This window comes from Purpureocillium takamizusanense, chromosome 9 (genome assembly GCF_022605165.1).
Source record: "Purpureocillium takamizusanense chromosome 9, complete sequence".
NCBI classification, from domain to species: Eukaryota; Fungi; Ascomycota; class Sordariomycetes; order Hypocreales; family Ophiocordycipitaceae; genus Purpureocillium; species Purpureocillium takamizusanense.
In genome coordinates this window covers 219,031-238,026 of record NC_063076.1, presented here as the reverse complement: position 1 = coordinate 238,026, position 18,996 = coordinate 219,031, and the positions used below count along the sequence as shown (strand labels likewise).

At 62.8% G+C, this 18,996-nt stretch overlaps 7 protein-coding genes across 8 annotated transcripts; 2 read left to right on the top strand and 5 right to left on the bottom strand.

Moving 5' to 3' along the window:
- Positions 1 to 120: 120 nt before the first annotated feature.
- Positions 121 to 2,801, bottom strand: JDV02_008858 (uncharacterized protein). The gene has a single exon (XM_047990491.1). The coding sequence runs from the start codon at positions 2,514 to 2,516 to the stop codon at positions 384 to 386; it is 2,133 nt and encodes a 710-aa protein (XP_047846498.1). The 5' UTR covers positions 2,517 to 2,801; the 3' UTR covers positions 121 to 383.
- Positions 2,802 to 3,232: 431 nt separating this feature from the next.
- On the bottom strand, positions 3,233 to 4,374 carry JDV02_008857 (uncharacterized protein). Its single transcript, XM_047990490.1, has one exon. The coding sequence runs from the start codon at positions 4,052 to 4,054 to the stop codon at positions 3,416 to 3,418; it is 639 nt and encodes a 212-aa protein (XP_047846497.1). The 5' UTR covers positions 4,055 to 4,374; the 3' UTR covers positions 3,233 to 3,415.
- A 39-nt stretch (positions 4,375 to 4,413) lies between these two features.
- On the top strand, positions 4,414 to 5,451 carry PNC1 (Nicotinamidase). The gene is made up of 2 exons (XM_047990489.1): positions 4,414 to 4,494; positions 4,650 to 5,451. Exons 1-2 carry the CDS (start codon positions 4,426 to 4,428, stop codon positions 5,340 to 5,342), a joined length of 762 nt encoding a protein of 253 aa, XP_047846496.1. The 5' UTR covers positions 4,414 to 4,425; the 3' UTR covers positions 5,343 to 5,451.
- On the bottom strand, positions 5,349 to 9,720 carry HMG1_2 (Hydroxymethylglutaryl-CoA reductase (NADPH)). Of its 2 annotated transcripts, XM_047990487.1 has the most exons (3): positions 9,413 to 9,720; positions 5,926 to 9,181; positions 5,349 to 5,873 (listed from the first exon to the last, which is right to left on the bottom strand). In XM_047990487.1, exons 2-3 carry the CDS (start codon positions 9,102 to 9,104, stop codon positions 5,492 to 5,494), a joined length of 3,561 nt encoding a protein of 1,186 aa, XP_047846494.1. In that variant the 5' UTR covers positions 9,105 to 9,181; positions 9,413 to 9,720; the 3' UTR covers positions 5,349 to 5,491. The 2 variants fall into 2 exon arrangements, with proteins under 2 accessions (XP_047846494.1, XP_047846495.1); XM_047990488.1 differs by having other exon boundaries at positions 5,926 to 9,720.
- A 1,334-nt stretch (positions 9,721 to 11,054) lies between these two features.
- JDV02_008854 (uncharacterized protein) lies at positions 11,055 to 12,699 on the bottom strand. Its single transcript, XM_047990486.1, has 3 exons — positions 11,811 to 12,699; positions 11,650 to 11,756; positions 11,055 to 11,603 (listed from the first exon to the last, which is right to left on the bottom strand). Exons 1-3 carry the CDS (start codon positions 12,500 to 12,502, stop codon positions 11,137 to 11,139), a joined length of 1,266 nt encoding a protein of 421 aa, XP_047846493.1. The 5' UTR covers positions 12,503 to 12,699; the 3' UTR covers positions 11,055 to 11,136.
- A 2,585-nt stretch (positions 12,700 to 15,284) lies between these two features.
- JDV02_008853 (Tripeptidyl-peptidase I) lies at positions 15,285 to 17,330 on the top strand (the record flags this gene model as incomplete). The annotated part of the gene is made up of 1 exon (XM_047990485.1): positions 15,285 to 17,330. One exon carries the CDS (start codon positions 15,285 to 15,287, stop codon positions 17,328 to 17,330), a length of 2,046 nt encoding a protein of 681 aa, XP_047846492.1.
- JDV02_008852 (uncharacterized protein) lies at positions 16,751 to 18,681 on the bottom strand. Its single transcript, XM_047990484.1, has 4 exons — positions 18,063 to 18,681; positions 17,980 to 17,997; positions 17,808 to 17,924; positions 16,751 to 17,748 (listed from the first exon to the last, which is right to left on the bottom strand). Exons 1-4 carry the CDS (start codon positions 18,520 to 18,522, stop codon positions 17,462 to 17,464), a joined length of 882 nt encoding a protein of 293 aa, XP_047846491.1. The 5' UTR covers positions 18,523 to 18,681; the 3' UTR covers positions 16,751 to 17,461.
- Positions 18,682 to 18,996: the final 315 nt, after the last annotated feature.

The following is an 18,996-nucleotide window of genomic DNA, read 5'->3' as shown; positions in this document are numbered from 1 at the left end:
GGCATTGGACACAGCCACGTCCCTCCGCGGTATCTCCGGCCAGGTTCAACGGTGCAGTGTTGCATTAGTCCAGGACTGGGGACTTTGGCGAACTCGGTTGAGCCATCTCCGACCAGGGTCAACGGTGCAGTGTTGCATTAGTCCGGGACCAGGGACTTGACAGTGTAATGAATAGATCAGTCGTGAGCCTTGGAATCTCTGGAGCCGGAGATGAACCAGCTGCCACCGAGGTTAGAATCGACTGTGGTTGATAGATCTACCTTCAGATTTCCAATCAAAGCATCTCCCTGACTAGGCTTGGAGACGCTCACGCGCTGGCTGCATGTCATCCATCGCTCTGCCCAATAGTAGAATGCATCCCAAGTCGTACGGCGACTACGAAGCTATGGGTGTGCTTCGAGGTTTTCGACGAGGTCCTCCCAAAGGTCGTAGTCGATGGGCTCCTGAAAGCTACGCGTGAGCCCAAACCACGTGTCAAGCCAGCCGTCGGCGGCTCCAATGGTAAAGTCGAGCGAAGATGCAGAGACGCCCGGCCCGCTGCCCAGAGAGGCCGCCTGTGGCTGCGGCATGCGAGGGCTGACGGCTTGCACCAACGGGTCGTGGGCGTGTTGGGCCTCCATGCCACGCCCGTTGCCGACGGCGGTCGTAGTGGCGAGCCTCTCCGCCCTGCCTTCTTGCCGGGCCCTCACGGCACTGGCAATGCAGAGCTCAATCACCTTGACCTCGGCAAGGGCAAACGCGTTGACCCACGGATCCGTCCGCTGCTTCTCGCAGTACGCCGACAGGTCCTCGACGATGGCGGCGGTCCGCGGCAGCAAGGGCTCGCGGACGGCGATGACGGCCAGTACCAGGGCGCTGTTGAACAGGTTGTGCATGGCGCCGCCGGCCATGAGCCTGCTTGCCATGCTGAGGTGGCGGAAGCCGAGCTTGAGCTTCAGATCCGCGCAGGCGGAGCTGATGCAGGCGTCGCGGCTGTGCTGGAAACGGTCCGTGATGGAGACGAGGAGCACGTACTTTCTGTGCAGCGTGACGCGGGCGAAGTGGTAGCCCGAGTGCAGATAGATGCGCTGCCAGTAGAGGTAGGGCCTGCCTGCGTCGAGAGACTGGTCCGGGTCGTCGAGCCTGAAATAGGGCGGCAGGGACTCGGCCCAGTCGAGGAGAACCTGATCCAGGCCGAGGACCTTTTCGTACGTGCTGTATGAGCCCGACAGGGACGAGATGCCGAAGCATTCGTCGTGGATGTCGCCGAGTATGGTCGACAAACGCTGCTGGTACATGTAATACACGTTGCGCGTCGGCGAGCTGAGGGGCAGTTCCCGCGCGACCGAGTCCACATCGTCGGCGGCGATGTCGTCGATGCACACATTCTTGACATCCATTTCCATGCAGTGCTTGCTGTGGATCGTGTACGGCCTGCCGACCGCGAGGGCGACGGACCGGTCCAGGGCGTACAGCTTGCACCACAGGCGGCGTCTCGTCTCGAGGGCGCGTGCCGGCAGCCCCCAGATCTCGCCGTCGATGTGCATGCCTTGCGCCTGCGCCATGCGGATGGCAAAGCTGGAGGTGAGCCAGCTCTCCGTCTTGCGCCCAAAGTAGATGAGGTACTGGCTGACGAGGATGCCGGCGCTGACGAGGTCGAGGCTCTCGCCCGAGAAGGTCGGGGCGAGCACAATGGCCTTTCGAGAGGCCCAAAAGTACTGGATGGACCTCTCCTCGCAGCGTTCCTGGGTCTCGGGAGACGCATCCATGGGGCAGTCGACCATCTCGGAAAAGGCCAGCACCATGAACAAGAGCGCGAGCCACCGGAGGTCGACGGTCGTGAGGTCGTCGTCGCCCCATTTGCGGTCCCAAAAGGCGTCGTAGGTGGCGCGAAAGTCGTCGGGCTGCACGCAGTCGTGCACCGGGTTCAGCTCGTCGAGATAGCGCTGCACCAGATGGTCGACGACGGCCTTTCGGCGCGGCAGGTATCCGACAAGCTCCCAGATGTGGTCGTGGGGGCTCTTTTCATTGCGGCTGATGTCGCGTCGCGAGCTGTTGGCGTGGATCCCGCTGATGCCGACGGGCAGCTCGGGGCTCTCCATGTCCATGATGGACGCGGCGGACTGGTGGCCGAAGTAGGAGCTGCCATGGTACGACTTGGCGCCGCGCGTGTTCCAGAGGCGGCCGACGTGGGGAGAATCGGCGCTGCTTGCCCTTGATCGCGACGGGGGTTGCTGCTGCTGGTGGTACGTCGGCGACACGTTGATGAGCCTCCTCCTCCGACCGTCTCGGGACGGCGTATCTTGTTGGGGACGCGTACGGGCCGCCGGGGCGGTTCGTCGGCGGTGGTTCGGCCCCGGCGGCGGCGGCGGCGGCGGCGGAAGCGGAAGCTGGCACAGGTGGACGACCTCTCTCCGCACGCAGTTGCCGCATGGTGTCTGCCGATCGCACTTTTGCTTCTGCCGGCGGCACTCGCTGCAGACGTTGCTGCGCGTGCGTCGGGGCCGCAGGTGCGTCGGAGGCGGTTCGCGCTGCATTTGATGCTTGTGACTGCTTCAACTTGATGAGCTGAGCTGGACGGAACTGAATGAAATGAAAGCCGATGAGCGACCTGGAATGCTGGATGCGAGGCGGCTCACTGATGAGCGGGGTTCGACGCGGTCTGTGCTGCGGATCATCATGATGGACGGAACGGGGATGGGGAAGGAGCGACTAACACTGCCGCTCCGGCTCATCAATCGTGCGACCTATGAGCCAGGTATGCTGTACTGTACAGTGCCTATAGCGCAAGAGGAGGGGCGGCTAACCAAGTTAGTTGGCTTATTGGAACTGGGATGGAACTTGGAGGACGTGGGCGACGGCAGTGTGCGCCACCTCCTCCACGATGCATCCTTGTGTAACCACCCGCATCAAGTTGCGAATTCTGGGTGCGATAACGTAGCGACGCAAGTTCCTCTTCGGCACGGGCGCAGGACTCTGCCGACCCCATGTCTGGCTTGTTCTGTCCGCTGTGTGACTTGACTCCCCTGGGACCCACAGCGCAGCCGCCTTTCAGCGCAGGAGACGACTTCGCTCACAAGGTCTGTCCATCCGAGCTATGTACGCCCCTCGGCAATGAATGCCGCCATCTTCCCGAGTGCAACCAGATCCCCCTCCTCTGTGCCTGTCAACGCTTTAGGCACCCAGCCCTCCGTGTACCCGCCCCCAAAGTCCACGATCCAAGCGTCCTGATTCTTGTCGATCAAGACGGGCTTCGCGTCGCCCCAAACAATCCCCGCGCCGTGGAGTTCGTGGACCGCATCTTGGATCTGAGCTGTCCACTTCTCCCGCAGAGAACCAGGCGTGTCCGCTTTGGAAGCGGCGCAAGCCAGCGTGACGCACTTGCAGTCGATGTAGGTTAGGAGAAGTCCGTAGATGCAGCTGCTCCCATCCCAGACTAGTCCTTGGAGACGCGAGATGGGCAGCGTGTCGCGGATGGGACTGGCTTTGATTTGGCGTAGGTCTCCAATTCTCGCTTGAGAATGCTCTTCTCACCCTGATGAATAAGCTTCAAGAATGCGACCGTCCCATCGCTCATCAATACTTTGTTGGGTGTCTGAGATGGAGGCGGGCCAATCGCCGGAGAACATGGAGGGACGAGTTGTATCTCGCGAGGATGAAAACACGGCCACGTGGAAAATGAGTCGACGGGCAAGACGACACCGAATCGTGACCGTATCTCCCTTTCGTCCGGAACTGCTGTGAGTCTTCCAGAATCCGCGCGAAGAGTGTATGCCAGGGTCGTTGGAAAGAGATACTCGTGCAGAAACGACGGCTCTTCTCCCATTGGCGGCTGTATGATCCTGAAAACAGGGAGCACCGGCTCAACAGCCCAGTCGTACAAGTCCTCGACAGTATGGCCATCTAGCTCAAAGTTTCGAGCGACTTCAAGAAGGAACAGGTATCTCTCTTGCAACTGAGGCGAGTCGGCCAAGTACGCTTCGGTTGAGCGCACGATGAAGCATGTCTTGTTGCCCATGATGATGAGCTCCATATCGGTGTCCCATCGGAAAACGTGAATTCGACGACGCTCCATGACGGCGGTGTCGGCGTATGGTGTATCGTGGAATCGACCATTGTGAGCCGAGCCGCACACAGCAGAGAGGATGTCGGTGAGTAGATTATGAAGCAAAGATCTGGTGCTCACTTTGTACTGGAGATGGACCGTGCTGGAGGCGCTGCGGCGGTCCCAGAGGCCACCAGAGCGCCCCGGAGACGAAGCGGGGCCGGCGACTGCGGCGGCGGCGTGCGGCTCCCCGTTTGGGACTTGGGGCACTGGGCTCGTTGACGCCTTCACAGCCAACGAACCCTCCCGCTATCACACCCGCAAGCACTGCTGACTGATGAGAGTGACACCACCTAAACGCAGCAAGCAACACAGATCACCACTCACAACCATCCGTTGCCATGGCCGCCGACGGTGCGTTCAAGCCGGCGCTGCTGGTGATTGATTTCCAAGAAGACTTTTGCCCGCCCGTACGTCTTGCCTTGCCTCGTCTTGACCACCGTCCTAACCCTTGTATCTCACTTCACCGAACACCACTATACCTCACCAGACCTCACCCCACGCATCGCATCTCACCTCACCTCATGCTCCTCCCATCCGCTAACCCTCCCCAATCCTTCGTTAGGACGGCTCCCTCGCCGTGCCCGACGGCCGCTCCATCGCCCCCGTCGTCAACGCCCTCCTCGACCTCCCCTTTCCCGTCCGCCTCGCTACCCGCGACCTGCACCCCGCCGACCACGTCTCCTTTGCCGCCAACCACCCCGGCGCTCAGCCCTTTGTCTCGTCCACGACCATCACCTACCCCGTCGATGACGACGACACTACCGCCAACAACAGCGGCAACAGCAGCAGCAACAGCAACGACGGGAATGGTGAACCCCTAGCTCGCCACCCGCCGCCCTACGAGACCACGCTCTGGCCCACGCACTGCGTTCGCGGCACCCCTGGCGCCGAGCTCGTCCCCGAGCTGCGACGCGCCCGCCTCCAGGGCGTCGTCGACAAGGGCCAGCGCCGCGACGTGGAAATGTACTCGGCGTTTTACGACCCCTTCCGCGTGAGCGACAGCGGGCTCGCGGCCCGTCTGAGGGACGCCGGCGTCACCGACGTCTTCGTCGTGGGGCTGGCCGCCGACTTTTGCGTCAAGGCGACGGCCGAGCATGCCCGCGACGAGGGCTTCCGCTCCTACATCATCGCCGAGGGCACTCGGCCGGTCCTGCCCGACAAGTGGGCCCAGTGCCGAGACGACATCTTGGCCAGGGGCGTCAAGATCGTGTCCGTAGACGGGGACGAGGTGGCAAGAGTCAAGGCACTGTCATGAACGCTGGTCGTGAACCCGTATTCTAGTTACGCCTGTGGCTAGCTAGCTAACCAGGGATGGTTGCATTAAATATGGATAATGGTATGGCCAGCACCAACGTCATGTATCGTCTAAATGTATGCCTCCGGTCCTCGTCCTTGTCCCCGCACCTACCGCTTCGACCGCTGCTGCGCCGCCGCGCTCATGTTGGACTTTTCCTGCGCGCTCGTCATGGCCAACGACACGGGCGTCATGGGCGGCGGGGCCGGGGTGCCCGTTCGCGACGGCGCCGCGCTCCGGTTGTGCTGCATGTGCGCCCGCACCAGGTGACCCGCGGCCAGCGCGCTGCAGAGGGACAGCTCGCCGGCCAGGACCGCGGCCGCGATGATGCGCGCGAGGCGGCGGGCGTTGTCGCCGGGGTTCGTCGGGTGCGAGCCGCGCACGCCCAGCATGTCGAGCATGGCGCTCTGCGGCTCGAGGATGGTGCCGCCGCCGAGCGTGCCCACCTCGAGCGAGGGCATCGAGACCGAAATCTGCAGCGAGCCGTGCAAGCTACGTCTGGTCAGCACGTGCGTTCCCTGGAAAGGATGAGTACCAAACTTACTTCCTCATGGTGGTGATGCAGTTGGCGCTCTCCACCACCTGCGCGGGGTCTTGGCCGGTGGCCAGGAACATGGCGGCCACGATGTTGGCCGCGTGCGCGTTGAAGCCGCCAATGGACCCGGCCATGGCAGAGCCGATGAGGTTCTTGGACACGTTGAGCTCGACGAGCGAGTCCACGTCGCTCTTGAGCACGCTCTTGACCACGTCGGCCGGGATGATGGCCTCGGCGACGACGCTCTTGCCGCGACCGTCGATCCAGTTGATGGCGGCCGCCTTCTTGTCGATGCAGTAGTTGCCGGACACGGAGATGATGGACATGTCCTCGAAGCCTTCGCCGGCCATGACGTTGAGCGCGTGCTCGACGCCCTTGGAAATCATGTTCATGCCCATGGCGTCGCCCGTCGTCGTCTTGAAGCGAATGTACAGGTTGGTCCCGGCGAGCGCCGTCTTCATGGTCTGCAGGCGCGCGAAGCGGCTCGTCGAGTTGAACGCCTTCTTCATCACGCCCTGGCCGGCCTCCGAGTCGAGCCACAGCTTGGCGGCGCCCGCGCGCTCGAGCGTCTCGAAGCTGAGGCAGGGCCCGCGCGTCATGCCGTCCGCCGTCAAGACGGTGATGGCGCCGCCGCCAGAGTTGATGGCCTTGCAGCCTCTGCTCGCGCTGGCGACGAGCACGCCCTCGGTGGTGGCCATGGGGATGAAGTAGCTCTGGCCGTCGATGACCAGGGGGCCGGCGACGCCGACGGGCAGCGGCAGGTAGCCGACGACGTTTTCGCAGCAGGCCCCGAAGACGCGCTCCCAGTCGTAGTTTTCGTACGGCAGCTTGGAGCGGTCGAGGCCGCTGGTGACCTCGGCCGTCGCCTTGGTCCGCGAGATGATGGTGCGCCTGATCTTGACGGCGCGGGTAAAGTCCTTGAGAGTCTTCTCGAGCGCGTAGCCGGGGATCTTGCCGCGCATGGACATGGTCACGACCTCCTCGTCCGACATTTCGTGGGCGCGCTTCTCGACGAGCATCTTGTCCAGTTCGTCGTTGGAGCGGTGCTCGCCGGACGGCACCGAGGGCGCCGACCTCAGCCTGGTCATGGACAGGACGTCGCCCTCGTCATCCGTGGCGGCCGGCGTCGCGGGTTCGCTCCGCTGAGGCGTCGGCGGGACGTACTCGCCCAGGGGGAGCGTTGCCGAGTCCGTGTCGTTGAACCTCTGCGCGCGCGCCAGCTCCTTTCGATCGATGGCGTGCTCGGGGACGTTGGGATCCTTGATGCCCCAGCGCGCCACGTTGAAGAGATAGCCGTTGAGGCCGACGCTGAGGGCCAGGGCCACGACGATCCACTTGGACAGCACAGGGTCCTCGAGGCTCGTGAGCAGTCCGCCCACCACGCGGCCGCCCACGCCGTACTCGTTCAGGTGCAGCCGCTCGCCGAGGCCGAGGCTGCCGTCGCCGATGGAAGGGGGCAGCGCGTAGTGTACCGAGGGAAACTCCAGCTCGTACTTGATGGGCGTGAGGACGGTGACCAGCGTCGGCGTACCGGTGGCCATGGCCGCCGCAAGGATGGAGCTGAGGCCGTTGGACGCCACCTTGAAGGGGTCGACGGGAGGGAGGGACGCGACGCCGCCCAGACCGCCCGCCCACGTGCGCCAACTCGACAGCGACGACGCGCTGCGGAAGGGAATGGTGCAGATGTTGATGACGTTGATGAGGATGAAGCCGGAGATCATGAGCACCTTGAACTTGGGCACGCTGCTGCTCTTCATCGAACGGCCGAAGAGGGACCCGTCGCCGTTCTTTTGGCCGGCGCCGTCCCACTCGTCCTGGCTCTTGGCCACGTCCTCGGCCACGCGCCGGCTGACGCCGTCCGCCTCGAGGGCCATGCGCATGTCGACGTGGCGCTTGATGCGGTTGATCTCGAGCTTGATGCTGAGAATGGCCGTGTAAAAGGTGAAGAGCAGGATGCAGTCAAAGAAGAGGATCCACGCGGCCAGAAAGCAAAACTGCTGCAGGCCGCCCTGCACGCCAGAGGCGGCGCCGAGGACGAGAATCAAGATCTCGATGGCGTAGTCGCGGAGGATCTCGTAGCCCTTGTCCTTGATGGCAGCCTGGATCGCGTACTGGATGACGTTTTGCGTCTGGATGTCCGTCTTCCTGCCGGCCTTGGTCTCTTGGACCTGAGCGCGCCGATGCTCGATGGCGTGCGAGAGGACGGCGCGCGTAAGCACAATGTTCTTCTCGAAGCCGATGGTGACAACCAGGAACGGGAGGCCCTCGGACAGCAGGATGACGCTGATGGGGACCCCGAGCTTTGCGGTGACGGCCAAGCCGAAGAGGAACGCGAAGACGGACGAGAAGAGGGTGCTCATGCCGAGCCAAAAGTTGGAGCCCATCCGGCGCATGGACAGGAACAAGGACACAAAGGTCAGGTGCATGGACAGATAGCCGAGAATCATGATGACGATATCGAGCGTCTCGGCGTTCTTCAACAGGTCCACAAACTCGACGAGCGCGTTGCTGGCCCACTGGATGATGGTGTTGCGCGTGTTGACCTTGGCGGCCTTCATGATCCACATCTTCTTCTCGCGGCCGTGTCGCGTCAGCGTTTCCTCGGCATCCACGTTAGGGATCTCCTGGACCGCGGTGACGAATTCGGGAGCTTCCGCGTACGGCATCGAGTAGGCGAGGATGCTGTCCTGGGAGTACGCCGTGAAGGGATTCTCGGTCGAGGGCAGCGGGGTGACGGAGAGGTTACCCGGCGTCGGGACGACGTGGGGGCGTGGGGCTGTGCTCGGCGAGCTCGTGGAGAGCGTGTCAGGGAAGACGAGGGTCAAGAGGGCGAGATGGTCGGCGCCTCTGGAGCTGGAGGCGGTTGCCACGGCGTGCTCGACGCCCTGCCACCTCCACGAAGTGTCCGGGCCGGCGCGCAGGTCTCGGCTGCCATCGACGAGCGAGGACCAGTCCGCCTTGCCGAGGTTCCTGGTGCCGTCGAACAGGCTCTCCTGGAGGAGGCCGACGTACGAGGTACTGGCGAGGAGAGCCACGATGACGACTGTGTGGATGGGATGAGAGCAGGCGAGTCGGGACAGGAACTGGAGCAGGGGCGCGACCTTCTTGGCTAGGCGAGATGGCGTGGAGGCGTGAGAGAGAGCGGGCTCGCCGCGAAAGCGAGCCGGGAGGAGGTTTGCAGATATCATTTCGACCGACTCGGCAAAAGCGACTTGACGTTTCGGCTTACGACATCTGGGTTTCGATGGAACCTGATCGACTCGATCTAGAAGCGATCCGGGGTAAGTGACTGTAGACACGAGCGCCGACGTAAGCGGCAGCGTCTCAGGGGTGATGATGCGCGGGTACGGCATGATGGCGGTGCCCTCGTCGACGTCACAACCATGGCAATGACGGCGATGGTGATCTTACGAGAAGGTTGCACAGCAGGCGAGGAAAGGAGGGGGACCACAACAGAGAGCTGTTGTAGCTGCGTGTCAAGGACTACAACACTCACATGGATGGATCAGCAGGGCCGTAATGTCAGTCTCGGTCGTCGAGCAGTCGGGCACCGAGGCGTGGCGTCAGCGGCAGTCGAAGGCGGTCGTCTGTCGTTGGGGTCCGCGGCGGCTGGAGGGAGGGAAAAAAAAGAGGCAGAGGAACGCGGGGCCGGGTCCCTGAGAACAATAGGCAATCAATGGCACCAACAGCCCAATTGCAGCCACGAGGCTTTCACCACGAATGAGCAACAATGAGGAAATCGACGGCGGACGACGGCAAGGGGGGAGGAAAAGGAGGGGGGAGGTCGAGTCGAGGCAGGTGGTGATGGACGGAGAAGCGCACTCAACGCGGCCCAGTGAAGGAAGCTGCCCGGTGTTACCAAGCGGGCTGTCGAGTCTTGGAAGCCCCTGTTTGGCGTGGGGCCAGGCGAAATTGCTGCCGACAGCGGTGGGATCTTCATAGGTAGCGCTCAATGCCATTCGGGCCAGCGAGAAAATTTGGCCATCTAGCCGGAGGTACCTGAGGTACTCAGTCGTGGGGGCTGCACTACTGCCTGCACTGTACTACCTACTAGGTACTTGGTAGTAGCCAGTGCCCCCAATGTAGGTACCAGTCAATGTGCAGCGTCATCTCAGACCGCAGCGGAGCGCCGTGGATGGCTCCACCGTTTCCTGAAGAAGCCACGGCACGGTGGGAAACGCAGCGCTCAGCACGTGGAGTACTTCGGACGTCCGTCTTTACCCCGCCGGTTTGCACACTGTGCGTGACGCGCCTCGCATGACGACTTGGCAGAGCATGGGCAATGCCCATTTGAAGACCAGTGCGAACTCAAGTGGCCGCACTCAATCCCCTGGTACATTCCATGCCTACAGTCACAGTGCCGCTGTGTCAGCTACCTCTCTTGCTGCCATGGCGGCTGTCCAATGCCACTTCATGCAACGCGAGTCTCGAGGAGTCCAGAGCCTCCATCCCCCCCAGCTTGGCCCCCTTGCGCCGTCTGCGAAGAGATCGAATCGATCGCCGGCACTCGTCTGCGTCGACCTCATCTTGCAGAGGTTCATGACTCAGTATGCCACCCCCAACCTGCGATGCCGGCATGTCTGTGTCGGAAAACGTCACGCCGCGGCGTTGGTTGCCCTTGTCGGTCTAACTGACGTTACCACAGGACGGCAGTCGTCCCTGATACGATCGGCGCTGGGACAGGCAGTCGTTCCGGATCGAGTGACGCGGGGACGGGATGGGCCGCCTCGCAGCAATTCATCTCCCGACATCACGCGTCATCAGGATGGCGCAGACCCTTTGCAAGCGGGCCGTCGTGCACGGGATCATCTTATTAGAATGGCACTAGTGCTCTTTCTTACTACGAGTATACGTTCGAACGTGGGTGGTCACCCTCCCTCACTGGTACGGATGCAAGCTGCAGCACATACACAGAGACACAGACTGACTTGTCGGGCCAGCGATTGTCATGCTCCACGCACAACCACACGGCGCCTCGAATGGGCAGGTCTATGCTGTACCGCGTTGGCGGCCCGGCGCACCAGGCTCCGTTATCTGATCTCGCCAGCTCCGCCGGGTGGATCTCGGGTCTCGGCTGGATCGCCGGTGCTCCGAGCATCACCACAGTCGATCGGTGCTGTGCATGTGGCATACGCATTTGGACGCATCGATTTACATGACAAACAAGCGCAAACGCTACAGATCGAACCATGCTGCTACTGGCCCCCACCGGATAATGCCTCATCCTGACCGGAGCCGGGACTCGCTCAGCATTTGGTACCGGCCCTCCGCCGCCAGCCGCTTCGTCGTCACGCGGTCTGGGTAGTTACGCAGGCACATGTTGGTGAAGTGGGTGCCGTAGTGGATGCCCTCGACGGGTGCCTGGCTGGCGTTGTACCCTGGCAGCGGCTTGACAACCGAGCGAAAGTTGGGCTCGTGAAAGTAGGCAAAGGCGAACCGCTCCCGCGTGTTGAGCCCGACCTTGTGTGGCGTCGACAGCAGCACGTTGTTGGTCATGTACTGCAGCATGTCGCCTTGGACAGTCAGCGATGGCCGACGATGAGACCTGAAACACTGACCTGGGAAAACGGTAAAGACACCGGGTGTCGGCGGCACATACAGCCATCCGGCGTCATCCTCCTTGATGCCGGCGGCGCTCTGCTGCCAGTTGGCAAAACTCTCGCCCTGCGGTGGTCGCACAAAGAGGCCTGTGTCGTCAGCGTTGATCGAGACGTTGCCTGCCGCGAGACCAACCTCCAACGTCATCTTGAGCCGCCATCACTACGAGTCCATAGTCTGTGTGAGACCCTATGCCGCGGCCGGCCTTGCCCTTCCCGTTGGTCTTGTGCCGGGCCGGAAACCTGACTCGTTAGCTGACGGCATACAAGTAATCCGCATTGACAGGGATGCCTTACCGCAACACGCGCATATGATGCCAGCCATCGTTGGTATATTGCGTCAGCGAACCGGCGGGGACTTGGAGTCCCAGCTCGATCAGCTGCAGCAGCCTCTGGCCGGCCGTGCCTAAATCGGCAATGTAGCGACTGACGGCGCGCTTCATCTCGCGGTCCGGCCAAGGGCATGGACCGTGGCATGGCCAGCGATTCCGCACCCTTGGGTCTCGTGCGGCGAGGTCTTTGGTAACGGTGAAGATCTCCGAGTAGTCGGCGATGCCGTCGGTGATCTCTTCTCCCGAGGCAACGTACCCAGAGTAGCTCCGCGAATCGACACAAGCCTGCTTTTCGGCTTGCGGTCTCCCGAAGAAACGCCTGCTCTGGGCATTGGCAGCTTCATAAAGACGCCTTTGCAGCGGGCTCATGGCGACTTGGAGGATGCCGTCGCGCTGCCAAGCCGCGATGAGCGACCGACCCATGGCCACGTCGCTGACCGAGCCGGTGACAGTCTCTGGCAAGATGAACGTCTCCAGCTGCCCGACCGCTGCTACGAACCCGGGAGGCATCGTGCTTGCGGCCGAACCAGCTGAAGCATGGAAGATTGGCGGGGGCGGTCCGGCCGAAGGAGCAGGGACTGCCGTGGCAAGCGTGGCTATGCATCTCACCCTGGCAACGGCCTGCACCGGACGAAACATGAAGGGTAGAAGGGTCATTGCGGTCAATGCGGAACGATACAGCTCGGAGCGCCGACGACTGAGATTGGTTTCCAAGACCGGTACTGCTTCATGGTCGCCGCAGACGACTCTGGGCCGAGGGGGCTCGAGGATGAAATACTCGACCGCCACAGCTACCCTCACTATATGGAGCTAAGCACGACGAATGGGTACAAAGCATTGTCCGGGAAGTACCGAGACGACGGCGGCCTTGTCCGACGCGCGCACACGAGCCATGACGAGCAGTTTGGCGTCCAGGTTCTATGCGGCTCGCCGCTGCGGACGCCTGGATTTTCGCCATGGGCTAGCTAGGAAAGAAGTGGCTTGCAAGTCTGTTCGGATGCCACAGCGACTGGAGCGCTCGAGGCTAATGTCCGCCATTGTGGCATGATGGGACTTGGGCGCCGCGACGTCGGACGAGCCCTGCCCGCCATTGACAGACCCGGTGACCCGACGCACCAGCAGTTGCTACATGGCACCGCTGCCTACCACGGCGCTACGAAATTTTGACATGCGCGTCACGCCTGAGATGGAGATTGTGGTCTGCTGATCTGCTTCAGAGGCCCATCCAGAGGCGACCTTGGTGTTGCAATCTCACAGAACTCTGCCATAGTGATACCCCAAGACGGCGTCCGCGTCCCTCCTTCTACGCATGGTCATGTAGATCCAGGGTCCAGTTCTTCAGGGTCGTCTCCCCAGCTAGGCAGAGTCTAATTCTCGGCCCGCTTCCAATAGCTCGACTGGGAGCAGGGTCCGCTGTGGCGTGGAAGAAAGGCGAATCCCGGCCAGCGACACAACATCAGAGAACAGTCTCGCGCGAAGCAGCTAGTAACGCCCGCCGCCGAAGCGCGAAAACGAGATGGGCTCAGAGAGCTGCGAGTCGCATGTGGCGTCACGGCCATCGTGAGGACCGTCCAATCACGCACCGGAGAGGATTTGCCATGACCGCCTCGCGAGACCGGCAACGAGTCTGATGTGGTCAAGAGTCCGATCTACAGCCACCGTGAAGATTGCGACGAGCGATGACACGAAGTCTTCCGCATCTCGGAGGTGACAGACCCGGGTCCGTGGAAGTCGAGGCTCTGGGGTAGCGCGGCGCGTCATCGGCCGATGTTGCACAGACACTGGTGAGGAGCCATCAAATCGCATGGCTCTACGAACGCTTTGTACTACGAAGCACGATCGAGCCTGATCTAGCTCGAGACGCATTGGGCCAGGGCACACGCAACTCTGGCCATGCCGGCTCTGCAGCAGTGCTACATCACACCGTTGACCAGGCTGTCCTTATGCAGAAGCCGTGTCAGAACGTGACGCGGATCTGTTGGCCGAGCGAGGGGGCTTGTTAGAACGTGAGGCCGGGGCAAGAAATGCGTGAAGAGGCGGGGCCGACCACGTTGCAGTGACGGAGAGTCCGTGGACAGCTGGCGACATTGGACTGATCTACGAGACCTCCCCCCACACACTGAGAGGAGGGAAGGAAAAGTGGTCTTCTGGAAGATACGCGGAAAGCGACTTGGGACTCCATGGATCCCCAGCCACCTCGAGACGGGCAAACAAGCTCAGGAGGCTGCATCCTGACGTAGGAGGAGTGGGAACCGGCGTTGAAGTGTGGCATTTTGTATTCACCGCTGCATGTTGTGAGGCGGTTATCTGAGGGCTCGTGCGGCGCCGCTTTCGTCGGCAGCGCTGGCAGAGGAGCCGCAACTCGTGATGAGGGCTCGAGAGCCGACCGCCAGGCCTACAAGGCCCAATAGTATCTCACGGCGGCGCCGGCGGCCGGCGGGACCCCAGCGGTGCTCCCGAGTCTCGGATGGCCGGCCGGCTTCTGTTTCGACGTCACAGACTATGAGGGCAGGCCGCTACTCGACGTAGGCGTACGAGACCGCCGGACTGAGGTGTGGCAAATGGCTGTGCGGGTGCTCTCAAGGGGAACTCGTGCGTCTGTTCGTCGGTTGCGCCGAGAGCTGGGCGTGCCGCCGCGATCAGACGGGCTACCGTGGACCTCGATAGGATGGCGCCGACCGACAACCCTGAGAAGGACGTTTCAAACAGATGCGTCACTCGTTCCTCTGCTTGATTAGGGTCTTGGGCAGAGCTTATATCAAAGTCAAACCTTGGCAACTACTCCAACCAAGTGACCCGACCGGGAGCGACAGATGCCCAACGGAGCACGGCGGCATTGCGGCTTCCGACTATGCGCATCCATCCTCACGCGTCGCCGCAACTCGTTGCGAAGGCCGTTCCTGGTCGTTGTCGTTCGTTGCGGCTCTGGCGCCGGCCGCCGGCTGAAACGGCCCTAGACATTAACTGCATGCAGAAGGTCGCTAGGCGCATCCATCCGCCTCAACCGTCCACCTGCCCGAAGGCGTTGGAGATTCGTAGCCTCTAGGTACTGTAGTAGGGGGCTTGCGACAGCGGCCAATGAGCTCTCCGCAGCTGGCCCCTGCTAATGATTGATGCGATGCTGTCGCAAAGGGAATAAGAGCAGCGGCCTGGCGCGTGTCGCGTGCGTTGCACACTGGATGTCGCGCTGTGAACTTCGGAAGTACGGCACGATGGTCCCCTCGAGAGATCTCTGAGATGGTCGACCTTCCTTTGATTGCGGATGTTCGGCAGCTCTAGCAGCTGGTGTGAGATACGCCATGTGCTGGCCTTTGGAGATGGTGTCGTTGAGGCCCTTTCGGTCGACTGCCCGCGTGTTTAAAAAGACGGGCTCGGACTTGCCTTCCACTTGGCGGTCCCCTGATACTGAGACATAGGTTCTATAGGTTCTGCGTCCACGATGCGGCAGTGTTTCAAAGTGACTGTGGCTCTCGCGGTTGGGTTGGCTTTTGCGGCTTCGTCCGCGGCGGGCCTGCCATCGAGCGTGTACGTCGTGCACGAGGCGCGCAGCCCGACCGCGACCGAGCAGTCCGGCCATAGCCGCTGGAAGCGCGGCAGTCGTCTGGACGCGGACGCCGTCGTGCCACTCCGGATCGGCCTGACGCAGAATAACCTGCATCTCGGCCACGACAGGCTCATGGACGTGGCGCACCCGTCGTCGGGCAACTTTGGCAAGCACTTGACGGAGGATGAGGTTCACGATTTCTTTGCGCCGGCTGACGACACGTTCTCGGCGGTGCACGCTTGGCTCGTCGGCGAGGGGGTCAACGAGACGGATATTCGCCGGTACGCCAACAGGGGCTGGCTGGCCGTGGACCTGCCCGTGTCCAAGCTCGAGGACATGTTTCGGGCGCGGTACTATGAGCACGAGCACGATGGCGCCCTCAGGGTCGGCTGCGACAAGTATCATGTTCCCAAGCATCTGGCCGGGCACATCGACTACATCGTGCCCGGCGTCAAGCTGTCGCCCCCGTTGGTCAAGCGCTCCCTGGTGCGCCGCGGCGACGACGACGTCAAAGCCCACAGGAAGAACTGGGATCCCAAGAAGCTCCCGCCGCAGTTGCATCTCTGGAAGCAGCCCCCGCACAACCCCAAGCTCCCCGCCGACCTGCAAGACTGTGCGCGCAACTTCACCGCCGTGTGCTACCGCGCGCTGTACGACATCCCGGCGGCGAGCGTGCCTGTGCCCGGCAACGAGCCTGCCGTCTTTGAGTCGGGCGACACGTACTCGCAGGAGGACCTCGATGCCTACTTTCACAAGTACGCGCCGCACATCCGCAACGGCACCCATCCCAGACTGCAGTCGGTCGACGGGGCGGACGCCCCTGTGGCGCCGACCTCGCCGTACAACACGGGCGAGTCGGAGATTGACATTGACATCATCCAGTCGCTCATCTGGCCGCAGTCCATGGTGCTGTACCAGGTGGACGACCGGCTGTACACGACGGCCAACAACATGTCCGGGTTCCTCAATACGTTCCTCGACGCGCTCGACGGATCGTACTGCCACTCCACCGCGTTCGGCATCACGGGCGACAGCCCGGGCATCGACCCCGCGTACCCGGACAAGCGGCCCGGCGGGTACGACCGCCCCGAGATGTGCGGCGTGTACAGGCCGGCAAAGGTCATCTCCATCTCGTACGGCGAGAGCGAGCTCGACGTGCCCAAGCGGTACCTGCAGCGCCAGTGCAACGAGTTCCTCAAGCTGGGGCTCCAGGGCACGACGGTGCTGGTCTCGAGCGGCGACTACGGCGTGGGCATCGGACCCGCGTCCGACTCCACGTGCCTCAACGGCTCCGGGCAGACGCAGACCATCTACAACCCGGGCAACCCCGTGGCGTGCCCGTACCTGACGGCCGTGGGCGCCACGCAGCTGCAGCCCGGCACGACGGTGCTCGACGCCGAGAGCGCGCTGCAGACGCCCCTCGGCCCGGGCAGTGAGCTGTTCGCCAGCAGCGGCGGCTTCTCAAACTACTTTTCCGCGCCGTCGTACCAGCAGGCGGCGCTGCGGACCTACTTTGCGGCGCACGACCCGGGCCACCCGTACTACGTGGCCAACGCCGACGCCAGCAACGTGGGCGCCGGCGGCGGGCTGTACAACCGCGCCGGGCGCGGCATCCCGGACGTGTCGGCCAACGGGGCCAATTTCCGGGCCTTTACCGACGGGACCGAGTTTCACTGGTTCGGGACGAGCCTCGCGGCGCCCCTGTGGGCCTCCATCGTGACGCTGGTGAACCAGGAGCGCGCGTTGCGCGGGAAGCGTCCCGTCGGGTTCATCAACCCCGTGCTGTACGAGAACGCGGGAGCGCTGACGGACATCAAGAACGGGTCCAACCCCAACTGCGGGTCGAGCGGGTTTGAGGCCGTTGAGGGATGGGACCCGGTGACGGGGCTGGGGACGCCCAAGTACCCGGAGCTGCTCAAGCTGTGGCTCAGGTTGCCGTAGACGAAATGCATGTTTCATGCGGAGGGAAGGGGTCATGTATGCTTTACAAGATGAGTGTTGCTTGCTGGCTTGTGTCAAGATGTGCTGTCCGCCCGCGCCTGCTGCAAGAGTGGGCCCTCCTTGAGCGCGCGTCACTTTTCCGTCTCGTGCTCCCGCCCGGCCTCCTTCGCCTTGTCGTCGGCAATTCTGCACAGCGCATCCCACTCGTCCTTGGTGACGCGGCTGACGCTGAGCCGCGACTGCTTGAGCATCTGCATGTTCTCGAGGGGCCCGCCGGGCTTGCCCAGCTCCCGCAGCTCCCGCAGCGTGATGGGCACGGCGAGCTTGGAGCGAAACTCGACGTGGACGAGGCTCCAGCGGGGGTTCTCGCGCGTCGACGAGGGGTCGTAATACGGTGTGCCGGGACGGCGGGCGCTTTCTAACAGAGGTGAGTGACATGAGGCATGGCATGAGAGGTGCGCGCGTGGCCCGACGTACTGTCCTCGGAGAACTCGCGGACAATCTCCATGGTGCCCGCGATGCCGGGCTCCTTGCAGTTGGAGTGGTAGAAGAAGGCCTTGTCGCCCGCGTTCATGCTTCTCATGTGGTTACGCGCTGCGAGGCGTCAGTTTGCGCGCTATAGAGCGTGCCTTGGCATGCGCCCACTCACCTGCATACGCACGGATGCCTGCCGCGGGCCATCAGTAACCGCTCAACATGCCCGTCGAGGTCCGCGCGGGGGTGGGTGCTCACCGTCCCAGCCCTCGGGCTTGGTCTTTGCGCGCAGGTCATCAATGGAGAAGCGCACGTCGATGCCGTTCTCGAGGCGCGTCTCCGGCTCTGCCTTCATGAGCCAGTACCACTCGCCCTCATGACGCGGCGCCTCGGGATTCGTCACGGGGATGGAGTCGGGATCCGGATCCTCGGAGACGGATCGTGAGCCCGCCGCGCCGTTGACATTCGGTCTGGAGGCCGGCTTGTCGGGCTTGGGCGGCTTGCTTCGCGGCTTGATGGGCGTTTCGGCCTTGGATTGCTTCGTGGCCTTGCTTTGCGCCTTGCTGCTTGGCTTGGCCTTGCTGACTCGTGGCTTGGATGAAGACGGAGGCTCAGTCGCGGTCGACGAGACGGCGGCGGCGGCGGCGGCGGCCTGGCGCGTCGACCGTCGTTTGGGGGGCGGGCTCGCGGCCTCGGAGGCGCGTTTGCGGGCCGGCATCTGTGCGTGGTGAGAGCTCTTGTCTCGGCTGTTGACTGCTGCAGCAAGCGCGACGTCGGACGAGGATTGGTGCTGAAGATGGGATGATGGCGCGCGCGTGTCGAGTGAGGTTGAAAGAAGGGTGTGGCTCGGGAAGCACAGACCGTCCAGCGCTCGCTCTGCGCCTCAACGCCACTGGAGCTCCAGCTACAGACACCACCGACGGGTTCCTGCGCCCGTGAACCCGGCAGTGGAGACGGCAGTGTCCGGCAGGTTCCTACAGCCCGTGCGCGGCCCCACGTGGCTGGGCTGGCTTCTTGCCCCTGAGCCACAGCGCGTGCTTCCGCCAGCTGGGTCACTCAATTCAAGCCAGGGGCCCTTTAGCCGTTGAAGTCCCAGCCCATGCACCGCTGTTTGACTACCTAGCCTGGGATCCAGAGCCTATCGTCAGTGGTCACCTTCACACTGCGTCACGTCCATGTCGATGATGCATCG

What these genes read in the sequence shown, in the direction of transcription:
- JDV02_008858 (XM_047990491.1), bottom strand. Translation starts at nt 2,516, where the DNA reads ATGCAGCGCGAACCGCCTCCGACGCACCTGCGGCCCCGACGCACGCGC.
- JDV02_008857 (XM_047990490.1), bottom strand. Translation starts at nt 4,054, where the DNA reads ATGGAGCGTCGTCGAATTCACGTTTTCCGATGGGACACCGATATGGAG.
- PNC1 (XM_047990489.1), top strand. Translation starts at nt 4,426, where the DNA reads ATGGCCGCCGACGGTGCGTTCAAGCCGGCGCTGCTGGTGATTGATTTC. An exon ending in AAGAAGACTTTTGCCCGCCC is followed by an intron (nt 4,495 to 4,649) that starts GTACGTCTTGCC and finishes ATCCTTCGTTAG; the next exon opens with GACGGCTCCCTCGCCGTGCC.
- HMG1_2 (XM_047990488.1), bottom strand. Translation starts at nt 9,269, where the DNA reads ATGCCGTACCCGCGCATCATCACCCCTGAGACGCTGCCGCTTACGTCG. An exon ending in TGCATCACCACCATGAGGAA is followed by an intron (nt 5,874 to 5,925) that starts GTAAGTTTGGTA and finishes GACCAGACGTAG; the next exon opens with CTTGCACGGCTCGCTGCAGA.
- JDV02_008854 (XM_047990486.1), bottom strand. Translation starts at nt 12,502, where the DNA reads ATGACCCTTCTACCCTTCATGTTTCGTCCGGTGCAGGCCGTTGCCAGG. An exon ending in CATCATATGCGCGTGTTGCG is followed by an intron (nt 11,757 to 11,810) that starts GTAAGGCATCCC and finishes CTAACGAGTCAG; the next exon opens with GTTTCCGGCCCGGCACAAGA. An exon ending in GGCTCAAGATGACGTTGGAG is followed by an intron (nt 11,604 to 11,649) that starts GTTGGTCTCGCG and finishes CTGACGACACAG; the next exon opens with GCCTCTTTGTGCGACCACCG.
- JDV02_008852 (XM_047990484.1), bottom strand. Translation starts at nt 18,522, where the DNA reads ATGCCGGCCCGCAAACGCGCCTCCGAGGCCGCGAGCCCGCCCCCCAAA. An exon ending in CCGCGAGTTCTCCGAGGACA is followed by an intron (nt 17,749 to 17,807) that starts GTACGTCGGGCC and finishes CACCTCTGTTAG; the next exon opens with AAAGCGCCCGCCGTCCCGGC.